Below are 13,012 nucleotides of genomic sequence, written 5' to 3'. Positions count from 1 at the left end.
GTAGATGTATTTTGTCAGAGATAGTACAAATGTGGTCACAAATGTACTGGACGGCAAGGAGCCATCGGCCCCCCACCTTTACGCACTTGGCAATGTGCCTTCTAAAGATTGCTTTTTTTAAAATAATTTCATTCAAAAATGGAACTTCAACCTAGAAGGTACAAAGTGACATGGTGTTGGTGTCCAGGGTTAGGCTGAGGTGACCGTTTATGATTAATGGCAGGAGTCTGAGCAGAAGGAAAAGAGAAAGATGTGTGTCATATAAACGATCTATTAGTTCATGGTCTGTTGGGACAATCTTAGGTTTCACATCTGACTTTGAAACAATGAGTGTTGGCGTTCTGAAATTGGAGAAATCCCTATCTGCTTTCCTTCCCTTTATTAAGCTTGGCTTTGGATGTGTACTAGTATTGTTAAGTAAAACATTAGTAATAATTGTATACAAGGCTATTATCTCTGTCACCATTACATTGTCATCAGAGTGGTAGTCAAGAGGTGAGACAACTCTAAATCATTGTTACACTATGTTTACACTTTAAGAAGCCTGTATAATGTGTAAATACAGCCCCGAACAGACATGTAAGAGACAGTCATTTTTGATTTCATCATTTCAACATTTACATACTATTATAGTATATGACTACTATCCTTTTATTGGGGAGAAATATAGGTTTGTTGTTATTGAGGTTGTATAAATAAATGGAATGATGGACTGCTGGATTGCTCTCATACTGCCCGGTACATTTATGCGTGTGCCTTTGTGCGCAGCAAGCAGAGAAAGAAAAGTATCTCCATTACATATCAACCAGAGAGCACTGACAAGTTGATTTTTACACTGTAAAACATTCTGCTCAGTATGGATGTTGGTCACAATAAAAAACCAAAACAAACAACAAAGATCAGTTCATATATCAGATTTCTATGTTGATATTTGTAAATGCCTGAACATGTTTAACTCACACAAAGGCATCTTTGCCACAATTTGCATTACCTAGAGTCAAATCGGCATCTATTCATGTTGCTGTATGACTTTGCATGCAATCACACTGCCACACTCAGTGTGAGGCCACTGTTTGCTTGTCCTTGTTGGAATGTCAAAACTTGCAAGCTTGTTAGCAAGCATTGTGTAAACAGGTAACTCACAACTTTCTCCAACAATTTACATGATATTGGGCCAAGCAGCACTCCTATTTATTCAAACCTATACCCTCAGGAGATACGCCTATGAAAAAAGGGAATGTACCAGATATATATATATATATATATATATATATATATATTCTCCTCCTATGATTTTTGTCCAAAGCAACAAAGTCAATTAGAGTCACATTTTCCCGTCAGTTTCTGGCCAAATTCATTCAGATGTTTAACACAAAGCCACAAGTTATTCAGGCTGATTCAAATAAGAAATCAAATGTACTGTATGTTAGAGGGTCTTGGGCATGTTTCTCTTTAGTGACAGTGATGTTATGTAAAATGTCTGTTTTCCTTGTATCTTGTCTTAATATTTGTCTTTTTTGATGTTATTGACAACAATATGTTATTAAGCATTAGCGTATTGTGTGTCTCCGCAATGACCACACATATAGAGATCAAACTAAAACGACAGAAATCTCTTTATCTGTGTATACATGACTTTGTATTATCTCACCAACCCTTGGACCTAGCTACTTCACGCTTGCTGTGAGTGTTGTTGAGGACCAGAGGAGGGCAGGTAAGTGCTGGTTAGAGCCTTCGCTAAGACAATAAGATGCTTTTCAATCAGTTTTGTGCACATGATGCATATACTGTAGCCTTGCTAACCTAATCACCTGATCACTTCAAATACTAAGAAGAAGCGGCACAAGCACATACCCAACCAGCAGCGCATTAGCCTCTATAACTGTATTCATCTTAACATTCAACCCTCAGTATAGTTCATCATACATGCATTCACTGCCTTTCTATACATTGCATTTAGGATTAAAAAAGTTAAATTAAGTACAGGTAAAAGTAAATAGCTTCATTATAATAATAGAAGTGCATTTCGTTTTCCTAAAAAAGCATCTAAAATGATTTTATATATCATTAAGTCAAACTCAAATATTCGTCATGCACAGGTTATTGAGGTGGCCACTTTAAAGGAAATACTGTATAAATAATGTTCACATTGTATTGACGAGACTTTTGAAATATGTTATTTATGAAAGGTGATTTGATAACTGAAGTGTAGAATATACTTGATCCAGATTTGTTTTAATTAAGCACATCAACTATATTGCAGGCAAAAGCAAATACTATCACGTAAATCTTTTTTCCAAGCCTTTTAGCATCAGTCGCCCTACATGTTTGACTTTCAATCACTTGAAATGGTTGGAGGATAAGGATCTAAAAAGCAGTTATAGATATGGAATCAGGAGCCGTGAGATAAAGGGACAGTAAAGGCTGACCTCGGAGTCACCCCGGCCTGTGGAAGCCTCCAAAGCCTTCACCTAGGGCTAGGATTAACATGTCAACCAGCAGCCTGAATAAAAGGAACATGGCCACATCTTGTCTAATGAGCTGCATCGGAGGGAACCAGTTGAGTTGAGAAGCACTTCTTGTTTCTTAGCACAATTGCTTCAGTAAAACCCAAGTGTATTAAATCAAATCAGGTTATGAAAATATGTAGAGGTTTAGCAACAATATTGACTTTTGACCATTTGGTACTGTTATTTACGGACTGTTAGATCATTCCTTTTATATGTTCATTACTTTTATAATGCTGCAAGTTATCTTTACTATCGGGATGTGTACTTATACATTTGTTATTGTATTAACATATGCTTGCTTCTTTATTTAATAAGTTAGTATTTTTATCTGCACTGTCCCCATTATTGTAACAATGTAAATGTCCCGCTGTGGGACGAATAAAGGCCTTCTGAATTCTGAAGCCAGACGAAGATCTTCATTAGATCGTAACGTTGCACAATACACTTTGTGTTTTCCATTTGTTTTGCTTTTGTTGATCCATCTTGTGGCGTTTATTGGATGTGTACCCTAGAACCTGTTATCTTCTATAAAATACAAAGACAAACAAAATGATGGGACTTAATCTGTGTTCAAAAAGCTGCGGAAAAAAATTGAGAAATCAAATGACAATATTTGATTTACATATTGCAAAAATGGATCAGCTACTTTAGTAACAGTCTCAGATGTATTGTTGAAAAAATAAATGGATGTTGCATAAATCTAGAAAAGGCCCCTTGACCCAAAACAAAGAGCAGGTCACTGGGAACTGCTGGGATCACTAAAGAATCCAAACAACGTTACTTCATATGCAGGAATTAGAAATAGAAAATCTAGAGCTCACAGTTTTAATAACAGCTTTTAATAAGATGCAACTACTGCGTTTACAACTATTGAATTGTTTTGGCAAAACTCATGTCTTGAGAGATTAAGAAGAGTCAAAAATATGTCTTATTCCTCTACTTGCTGCATCATAATAAAAGCCTTTATTATAACAAACATTGCACTCCAGATCCAGATCTAGCCTTCTTGTCAGTCAAGGCTTTTTGTCTGAGCTCTAGCTAGGCTTATTAAGACCTTCATCTTTATGCCTAAAATGCATCTAACGCTCTATGTGTCTTATCTGTGTAAGGATTTCAAACTGATACAGACTGGGAAAATGCACAACAGAATTGCCTTAATGTTTTAATGTGAAAGGTTGGTTTATCTTCTCTGGTCTTTTTGCACTTTCAACAAACGTGCTGAGTACTGCGGTGACCTGGATTGGATTCAGAATCAAGCCTCCACCTCAGGCTCAGATTAACCGGTCAGCGAAGACACGAGGTAATGAGAGCCGGCAACACTTTACATACCACTGGTGTTTACAACAAGAAGGGAGGCAGGGGGTTAGTGCGTGTGTGTTGCTATAGGAATGTTTCCTGAGCGGGTGAACTTAGGGACATGTGAAAATTGAAAAGGTTACACACAGACAGCCAGTTAAACCCAAAATTGTTGCTGAGATGTGTAAAAGGTAAGATGTGGGACAGCTGAGAGTTAAAACGTGAAGTGGAAAACATTTCAAGTAAATATAAAAAACTGTTCTTCTTCTGGCAGTTCTGGAATCTTTTAACTATAACACTCATAACATAATTGTGAAGTGGTGAAGACTAAAACGTCCTGTATCAGAGATTCAAAAATGTTGGAGTAGTGTAGACGCTAGGAGTTAGCGTCTACAGGTTACACCTTTTAAAATGAAACGTATGCAAGTGGATATAGCCTGAGGATGGCAGACTGAACGCAACACAGATGGCAACAAACACCAGGATTGTTATTACTCCAATCCAAGAAAATCCACACATTGATGAAATAACTACCATAAAATAATAATTGGTGCAGTAAATGAAGCTTTGTCTTCCTACAGAGAAACATCATGAGTGAATTAATTCAATCCAGCTCAGTTTATAGATTACCTGTCGCAGGTCGATGAAGGCCAGCTGCAGCGTGTCTCCTTGAAAACCAGGAACCGGCTCTGAGCTGGCAAACACTGAGAGGAAGCAGAAATATCAAATACATTTCACAGATTACAAATAATCAGTGCTAAAAAAGTACGCTTTATATTGATGGGACCACATACAATCACATCAACAAAACACTAGATAAAAAAAGGGATACAAATATACCTCAGTGAAAAGAACAGACTAACTTTCACTTTCATTTTGATGGACTATAAATAATAACATAGATGATGGGATGCCACAGGTTTCTTCCACATATGGAAACGTTCCCCTAATGAAAGCATTGATTTTGACAACAGGACAACAGCATGCTAGCCATTATAGTCTGACTAGAACATGTTATTTTAAGGCCAATACCACTTATGATTATTGATAGCTTAAAATAAAAATAATAAATGAATGATGAAAGTTATATGTTCCATGAACAATAAAGGCCAGGATTGATTAGTTATTTATTCCCTTCCCCTCTAAAGTCTAAATGAAAATAATTGTAGAATTTTAAATGTAAGAGAAGCTGTTGGTTTACTGATTCGTTTCAGAATTTTTTTATTTTGCATACAAATTAGATTGTGTCTATATTTGTTTGTCTGCGTGTTTCACTTTTCCCTGGTGAAGAAAGATCTTAATTCAACTTTGAAGGATTTCATGAAATGACCATTAGATCATACTTACATTCACACTGGATGACATCCAGGTTGAATTGCTGAATGGCCCCCATGCTGATCTGTTTGAGTTCTGTGTCCAGCACCATCTGCATCAGGGACGTGGACAGATGTTTGCAGGCTGACATACACGCTGTCTGGGCCACTTTACCCTGGAGATGCAGAGGAGGAAGGAGGAGAAGGAAGGTGACAGAGGATGGGAGGATGAAAAAGAGGAGAGGGAGATGGAAAGGTGGGAAATATTAGGCTGAGAAGCACAGATAATGAGTAAACTTTTGATGGTAAAGACTTCAGAAGAAAATAGTCTAATAATGTATCATACGCAGTCTGTATTGAGAAACAGTTGATCCATAATGGGAGTCACTGCCACACACCTTGTGAAAGACTTTTCAGCCTCAGCAGGAGCAAGAGTAAACACTGAAGGCAAACCTCCCTCATGTCTCAGCACCATGTATCCTAATGTATACTTCAGTGCACACAGAAAGATGCATTAAGCCTAAAAGCAGTTATTCCTATCAATATTCTGCATTATGTTGATAAGAACTGCAACAGTCAATGACGATGGATAATTGACCCAAAAGCACCAAGACAGAGCATGTGTGTGTTTGGTGCTACAAGTGGTAACGGTTTGTTGTTGAATGTCATTGCAACTTTAGTCCTTTAATACTGAATTGTTCTAGAGGAATTTCAGGACCCATCCTACCAAGGAAGCATCTTTAACTTGAGAAACACCCATTATCGAGTCTCTCTTATTACGTTTTTTCGGATGTTTTTTGATCAAAGTGTATTTCTAACAGAACAGTTGTGGATTATAGTTAAAGTCAAGAATAGTTTGTTACCACAAGTAGTACATTAACAAGTTATTGCATTAATAAGTGCATACAAAGAATCTTTGACAAAAAGGTACACAAAGCTGACATGGGTTTGAATGTTGTTGAGTTCATGATTTAATTTTTTTTTTATGTTATATGTTTCCACGCCTCTATCAAGCCAGGAATCCCATCAAAACAGTTATCCATTATACAGGGCATCTATTCTTTTTTTGAGAGGATTTGATGTCATAAACTCCCACCTTACCCCAGATATCTTCTGAAACTGGCCATTATCATGCAATTTGTTACTTAAAAGGTTTAATACCAATTACAATGCTTTTCATTTGACAAACTTTGTTCTTTGGAAAACATCACACATTTGAAAAAAAACACAGATAGCCTAACGCATGCATAACACTCCACATCACTCCACAGCATGTTTACAACTTCAAAGTAAATACGAATTGTGAGCGTTTCCACTACTTGAGGTGTTTAAACACATGATCCACATTGAAACAGGTGGGATTTGAATCAGTTAAACCTTTCCTCAAGTGTGTGAAACACTAACAGTAATGTGAATGTTTCTGTTCATTACAGTAAGTGTTTGTGGTACCCAGAAACAGAACAGCAGCTCAACAGACACTCATGCAACAACTCTAAAACCCAGGGATGATGTGGGAAGCTCAATGTCAAGGATAATGCACAGCCAATAATGTTGTTGATTTACAGTTACACAAAGAAACCCCAAAACACACTGAAGAGACAATCAGTGATTCTTTTAATAAATAGTTTGCTATTAAAAGCAGGAATCACTGATGGCACCTTCAAACATGTGTGTTAGTTGCAAAACCAATAGAATAATCTGTGGCTTTCCTTTCTTTGAGCTCCAAAACATCCCTTTAACACCCTTCATGCTGACCGGTGACCGGCAGACAGAGAGCAGTGACACATGGTGTGGCAGGAATATTAAGGTCTGTCCATTTGCTATAAGTGAGTTGCTGCGTAGACAGCTAGCTAACTCAGAGACCATTCACACACAGATGTGGCACACTGACAAATACTTTACTCCATGCATGGCCACTGACGGAAGTATCTGTATACTTCCACACTAAGCCTGCTTCATTTAGAAAACTGTGTTGGCCATGCATTAACACTAAGACACCATTATGGTATGTGTAGCTGTAACATTAGGAAGATGATTTACATGAAATGTCAGTTCACCAAATCGAGCAGCACATATGCTACCATTTAACTGTATTTATGTTTATCTGTTTGATGATGATGGTCAGAATAAAAAAAGCATGTAAATGAGATCAACTAAATCATAAGTTTAGAAAAACAATGGTTTGAGGATGGCTTCAATGCATGATAAGAGAGATTAGCCATTTTATCCAATGTGATGTGGACAGAGAACTTTACACAAACAACCTGAAAAGCTAAAGTTGTCTTACATTTACAGCCATCTTCAAAATGTAAAACTGAATGGATGAATTAGTCTCGGTGCCTTCCTAGCCAGCTGCAATAAGGAGCCAGTTCTTGTCACAGTCCATTTTGGTGTTTAGCCTCACTGACCATCATTTACGCTTAAACACTTTTATTTATTGAAGAATTGCATTCACTTGTACCAGTGTCCTTTTCCGTTTGGATAGAAATGTGTCTCTTGTAAAAAAATTGCAACATGACATTGTATGAGGGCAAAAGAGTGCACTGGATGCCTTACATTATGATTCCTTGGCCAGATGCTATACATTCTCTTAAACAGTCAAAACTCTAATATAATCCAAGATGAAATAATGACAGCGCCCAACTATGCCAATGTGGAAATTATGTGTAAAAGCAAATTCATATTTTCTGCATCTGTCCACCATGGGCCTTGGCAAATTACATTATCGCGTGCAGCCCAACATGTGTGACTGCATTGACTGTAATCTTTAAACTGTAAACAATTATTAGGCGTTTGCACAGAAAATGTTGTTCAAATAACCCAGTCCAGTTGGTGGTGTATGCACCACTAGCATGTTAACTGAATAAAACTAGTAACAAATGAAAAACGAAGTGATTGTTTTATAGAGGTAGATAGGTGTGTGGGGAGATTTACCGTTATGGACGTTACCAAGATTCATCTAAATGTCATTTTAAGAAATACAAGGATAAATGGAATTAGACATAATGCAGTGTAGATCAGTAAATGCACATGCATGGAACTCCAAACCGACACGTGTGTGTTATGAATGGAACAACGCGCACATCCGTGTGGCGTTACCACAGGTGTCCGAAAAAGTAATGGAACATTAGCATGCTTCACATCTCCCTTCTGCCTGTGTATGGCAGCATAGTGTTGTAACAGCCAGGCAGGAATACTCACCGACATCGATGCATGGTCATTGTTGTTATTCTGAGCAGAGACACCCCAAAACCAACCAAAAATGGAGGAGGGGAGGAAAAGAGGGAAAGGACAGGAAAATAAATGTGGCAACAATAAATGGACAGGAGGAGGTAAATTCAACTAGAGACAGCTTTCATGCTTGGTAAGTCAAATTAATCAAGGAATAAAACTGCTAGGAAAACAAATCAGTAACAGCGCTGCTTATTAGAAGGGGGGTTAATGGAGAAAGCAGACATTCTTATAGAAATAATCTAGAATTTATTCAAGACAGGAAAAGAGACGGAGAGAAATGCAGGAGTGGAACTCAACAAGCTGTATCTGTGCTATTAAAACACATTAACTGACCTTTAACCCTTTGATATCACTAAATATGTCTTGTTGAACATAATGGCAGTGTGTGCAAAAGCAGTCAGTAACAGCACACTAAACATACATACAGACACACTACCAAACACCCTTAAATTAACAATGTAAAACTCTACACACATAACGTTAAGGATGTGATGGACATGTAGCAAAACACCAGGAAAACAGGTGGGGTTACGGGAAAATGTAAATAAAAGAAAATCACATCCCTACTAATAACAAGACACAATGGAAACTGCCAAACACCATCAAAAGCTGATAAGATGTGATCAAAAACCAAAAAGACATTGTACCGACAGTTCAAAGATAATCAGTGTGTCAACGATTGGTGGATCAGACTCACCGGGAGGTGTGTGAAGACCTGAAAGGTGGAGCGCAGGAAGTTGATCAGGTCCATGAGGTATCCTGAGGCTCGCCCGTCAGACTCAGCCATCCCCCATTCATAGTCCGCCAGCTGGATGAACTCATCGATCTTCTGGTTGAGTTTGGTATAAATCTCTCCCTCTGCAGCATGACGAGCATCCTGGAATTTATTTTATAAGCCACTATTACCAGACTGATAGGACTTAATACATATTTCAATACAGTTATACTGTATATCATAACTGTATAAGGAATATAGAGACAACTTGGCGAAACGCAAACCTGAGAAGTGTACCGCTAGCTATTATGCTAGCATTTTAGCACTTCAGACCACATTAATGACATTTTTCTCAGTTTTTTTATAAAACAGAGTATGGTTACAGTGTTGGACAGTCTTCTGCCAGTACTGAGAACAACATATGTTGAGAACAGAACTGATCAATGATTTGACTTTCAGTTGAGATCAAAAGAGACTTTGTAATCATTTAGTGTGGGTCAGTGTTGTAGTCAAGTCACCAATTCACGATTCCAAGTCACTCTCGAGTCACCACTCTTCGAGTCCGAGTCCGATTCACCTAGGGAGAGTCGTAGTCGAGTCCAAGTCCGAGTCACCAAGGGAGAGTCGTAGTCGAGTCCGATTCACCTAGGGAGAGTCGTAGTCGAGTCCGAGTCCAAGTCCGAGTCACCAAGGGAGAGTCGTAGTCGAGTCAGAGTCCGATTCATCTAGGGAGAGTTGTAGTCGAGTCCGAGTGCAAGTCCGAGTCACCAAGGGAGAGTAGTAGTCGAGTCCCAGTCCGAGTCACCCAAGGAGTGTCCGAGTCGAGTCCGAGTCATCATTAACTGTGTTCGAGTCCGAGTCCAAGTCACCTAAGAAGAATCCAAGTCAAGTCCGAGTCACAAGTCTTCATGTATTAATCTTCGTGGATATACAGTATGTGTTGAAATGTAGCTGCTCCTCTACATTGCTTTTATCCTGTCATCTTATACTAAACTGTCTATTGAACTGCTGTGAAGCAGGTTTGGCTACAATTCTTGTAATAGGTGCTATACAAATATAAAGCTTAATAATAATATTCATATTATTATAATTGTAAATGACCTTTAATATGTCTAACTATATTTAAAATTAGTTACCTTTTAGAGAAGTGATTATATTTGTATGCCAAGATTTTCTTATGGTAAAGTTTTAGTTTTGCACTTTTATTTCGATAGTAATGAGATCGGGACTCTTATTTTGAAGGAACTTTTACCGGAAGTCAATGGACAGCGAAGCAGTGTAAAAACACATGTATAATGACGGATAGATGACGAATACATGTACATATACTAAATAGTTGCATTCGGTTTTTAGCACCGGGCTGATAAGGGCACAAGCTCTTACGTTTGTAATGATTGTATACAAGCAAGGGTGGTCAATAAACAGATGCCATCAGTTGGAGAGTCTGACCACCATTCAGCCGGGGACGCTACAATTATTATAGTGAATGTTTCAATTCTATCAATAAAGATTAAGCCCCAGAAAGCACATGGTAATGCAAAATTACGACATTCTGCATGATAAGTAGTCATGTGCTTTCGTGTTATCGGCTGAATCTTTATTTATTGATTAGATCACGTTACTCTGATGATAGTGTTCAAGACAGCCTATATGTCTGAACTAAATCCTTAGAGTAATGTGTTACGGAGCCTGCTCTTCAATATTGTTTCCACATAACGAGCATTTTGCGCTGCTCTTTTCCAATGTGGAAGCAGAATGTGTGAAAGCGTACAGCACGATGCGGGGTGTGTCTCTAGACATCTCTAGACTGGAATAGCGGGGCCCAGTCCGTGAACTCGCCTCACAGGTGCACACGCCAGGATAGAGGACATCAGACTCCAGAGAAAACTTGCTCGAGTCCGAGTCCAAGTCGGAGAGTCAATGTACAAGTCGAGTCCGAGTCATCATACGCGAGAATTCATGAGTCCGAGTCCAAGTCATCGTGCGCGAGAATTCACAAGTCCAAGTCAGAGTCGCCTCAATCAGTGCGCGAGTCCGAGTCGAGTCCCGAAAATCGGTATTCGAGTCCAGGACTCGAATACTCCATCTCTGGTGTGGGTAGAATCACATTGCTTTCTGAAAAACCGAATATACTGCAGGTCTATTTGTAGGAGCAGAACAGCCTGTCACCAGGTTGGAAACCAAAGTAAACGATGTGCATTCTCTCATCCCTTGCAACACTTATCTCAAAAATATAGACAAGCAGAAACAATGAAAACTCAATAATTGACAAAGAACAATCCAAACCCACATTCACCTTGAACGTGGACAAGCCGTAGAGTCTTGTGGTGTGAACTGTTTCAGGGGAGACGTTAGTGATGTTCGTTATAAACTCCTCCAGATACTTGCAGGCCTGCTCCAGGTGGGTGGTGTTAATGATGATCTGCACCAGCTAGAGAAACAAGGTAACAGCTTCAGACTTATTGTCAGACTTAATAACAGTGTGTGTGATTGTGCTCTGTAACAGTAGTGGTTCATACCTCGGTCAGTCCTATGTGAGGTTTCTTGATGAGGTTCTGCAGACAGCTGCTGAGTGTTCTCGTCAGCAGCAGGTTGGTGGATTTCCGCAACATGTCATCGATCTCTGTTGAACTGGACACAAAAACAAATGTTCTGTCAATTAATTTTAGATATTTAGTTGTACAAAAAAAAATATATATATATTAGCACTAGGGATGGGTATCGATAAGGTTTTAACGGTACTACTACTTTTATCGATACCGCTTATCGATCCGGTCGTTTAATGTTACTTTTATCGGTTCTTTTGGAGAAAAAAAAGGTAAACTAACTAAACAAATTGTGAACAAAACTAACATTGCTTTTCATTTAAATTAATAATATTTCACATCAAAAGAAACAACAATGTTTAAACAAATCATATTAAATAATCTGATGACAGAATTGTAAACAGAATAGCTGAAACTTTAACAAACTAACTAACTAACTCAGTTACCTCTAATCATTAACCCATGTTTGTATAATTGAGTTAACTCTGTGTGTTGCTGCTAGCATACACAACACCTGATGTGGAAACGTTACTCGTGGATGGGGCTACAGAGCTACTAGAAAGACAGTCGAACCCGGTGCATTCCTCCGTCTGAATGTGGTGCACTTTTGCTAAATGTTTAGACAAATTGCTCGTGTTACCGCCCTTACATGCTAAACTCTTATTGCACTTTTGGTAACGAGCATTGTCCACATCGAGACGGGTAAAGTTTAACCACACCTCGGAGCGCGTTCTCTCCGCCACCTCCACAGTGTGTATGTGTTGCTGCATGTAGAAGCTGTGTGTGTAAACTGCCCCGCCCCCTCGCAAGCAGGCGGGGGAGAGAGATCTCTCGTCTGGATTGGAAAGATTGAAAATATTGAAAAAAATAATCATAGACGCATTTTTTTTGTCTTTTTGCATACAGATGGAGCACTGAATTTCGGACTCCAGCTTACAGCTTCCTGCCTACGGCCTGCCAAAGACCAGTATAGAGGAATGTTAAGCCCTCCCACTATTTTCCAAGAGGGCGTTGCCAGATTTTCAATTTCAGGTTTTAACCAAGAGATGGCGCTTCATTCACAAATACAGAAAGACAAGTTTCATGGACTTTCAGTTGTGTTTTGAAGAGCATTTTAACACATCAATATTTTAGATCAACTAAAGTATATTTAATCTTGTAATTCAATAATATATAGTCTTTATATATTAAATAATCATAATTATAATGTAAATGTTTACATTACACTTCTTTATTTGTTATGCTCATACTTTAACCTTTACAATCGTTTGCTTTAATATGCAGTATATTTTTGTGTTTGCTTCCTCCTGCTCCCTTTCGGACACATACTGTATGATTTATTATTATTATTAATATGAAGATATTATTAAGATAAGATAAGATGTTACTTTATTGATT

At 38.4% G+C, this 13,012-nt stretch overlaps 1 protein-coding gene across 7 annotated transcripts in view; it reads right to left on the bottom strand.

Moving 5' to 3' along the window:
- Window positions 1-13,012, bottom strand: part of exoc6 (exocyst complex component 6) — a gene marked incomplete at its 5' end in the record, with an annotated part of 95,737 nt that overhangs the window by 15,452 nt on the left and 67,273 nt on the right. For 5 of the 7 annotated variants that reach the window (XM_079658594.1, XM_079658595.1, XM_079658596.1 and 2 more), the window contains 6 exons: window positions 4,437-4,510; window positions 5,154-5,295; window positions 8,321-8,350; window positions 9,051-9,230; window positions 11,365-11,499; window positions 11,588-11,699. In XM_079658594.1, the coding sequence (XP_079514720.1) occupies window positions 4,437-4,510; window positions 5,154-5,295; window positions 8,321-8,350; window positions 9,051-9,230; window positions 11,365-11,499; window positions 11,588-11,699 (673 nt within the window). The remainder of the gene's footprint in view (window positions 1-4,436; window positions 4,511-5,153; window positions 5,296-8,320; window positions 8,351-9,050; window positions 9,231-11,364; window positions 11,500-11,587; window positions 11,700-13,012) is intronic. The other 2 variants (XM_079658598.1, XM_079658599.1) reach the window with 1 other exon arrangement.

Source organism: Notothenia rossii, assembly GCF_949606895.1.
Source record: "Notothenia rossii genome assembly, chromosome: 11".
Lineage (NCBI taxonomy): Eukaryota > Metazoa > Chordata > Actinopteri > Perciformes > Nototheniidae > Notothenia > Notothenia rossii.
Note: the sequence above shows the minus strand (reverse complement) of the source record. Positions and strands in the feature narration are given on the sequence as shown.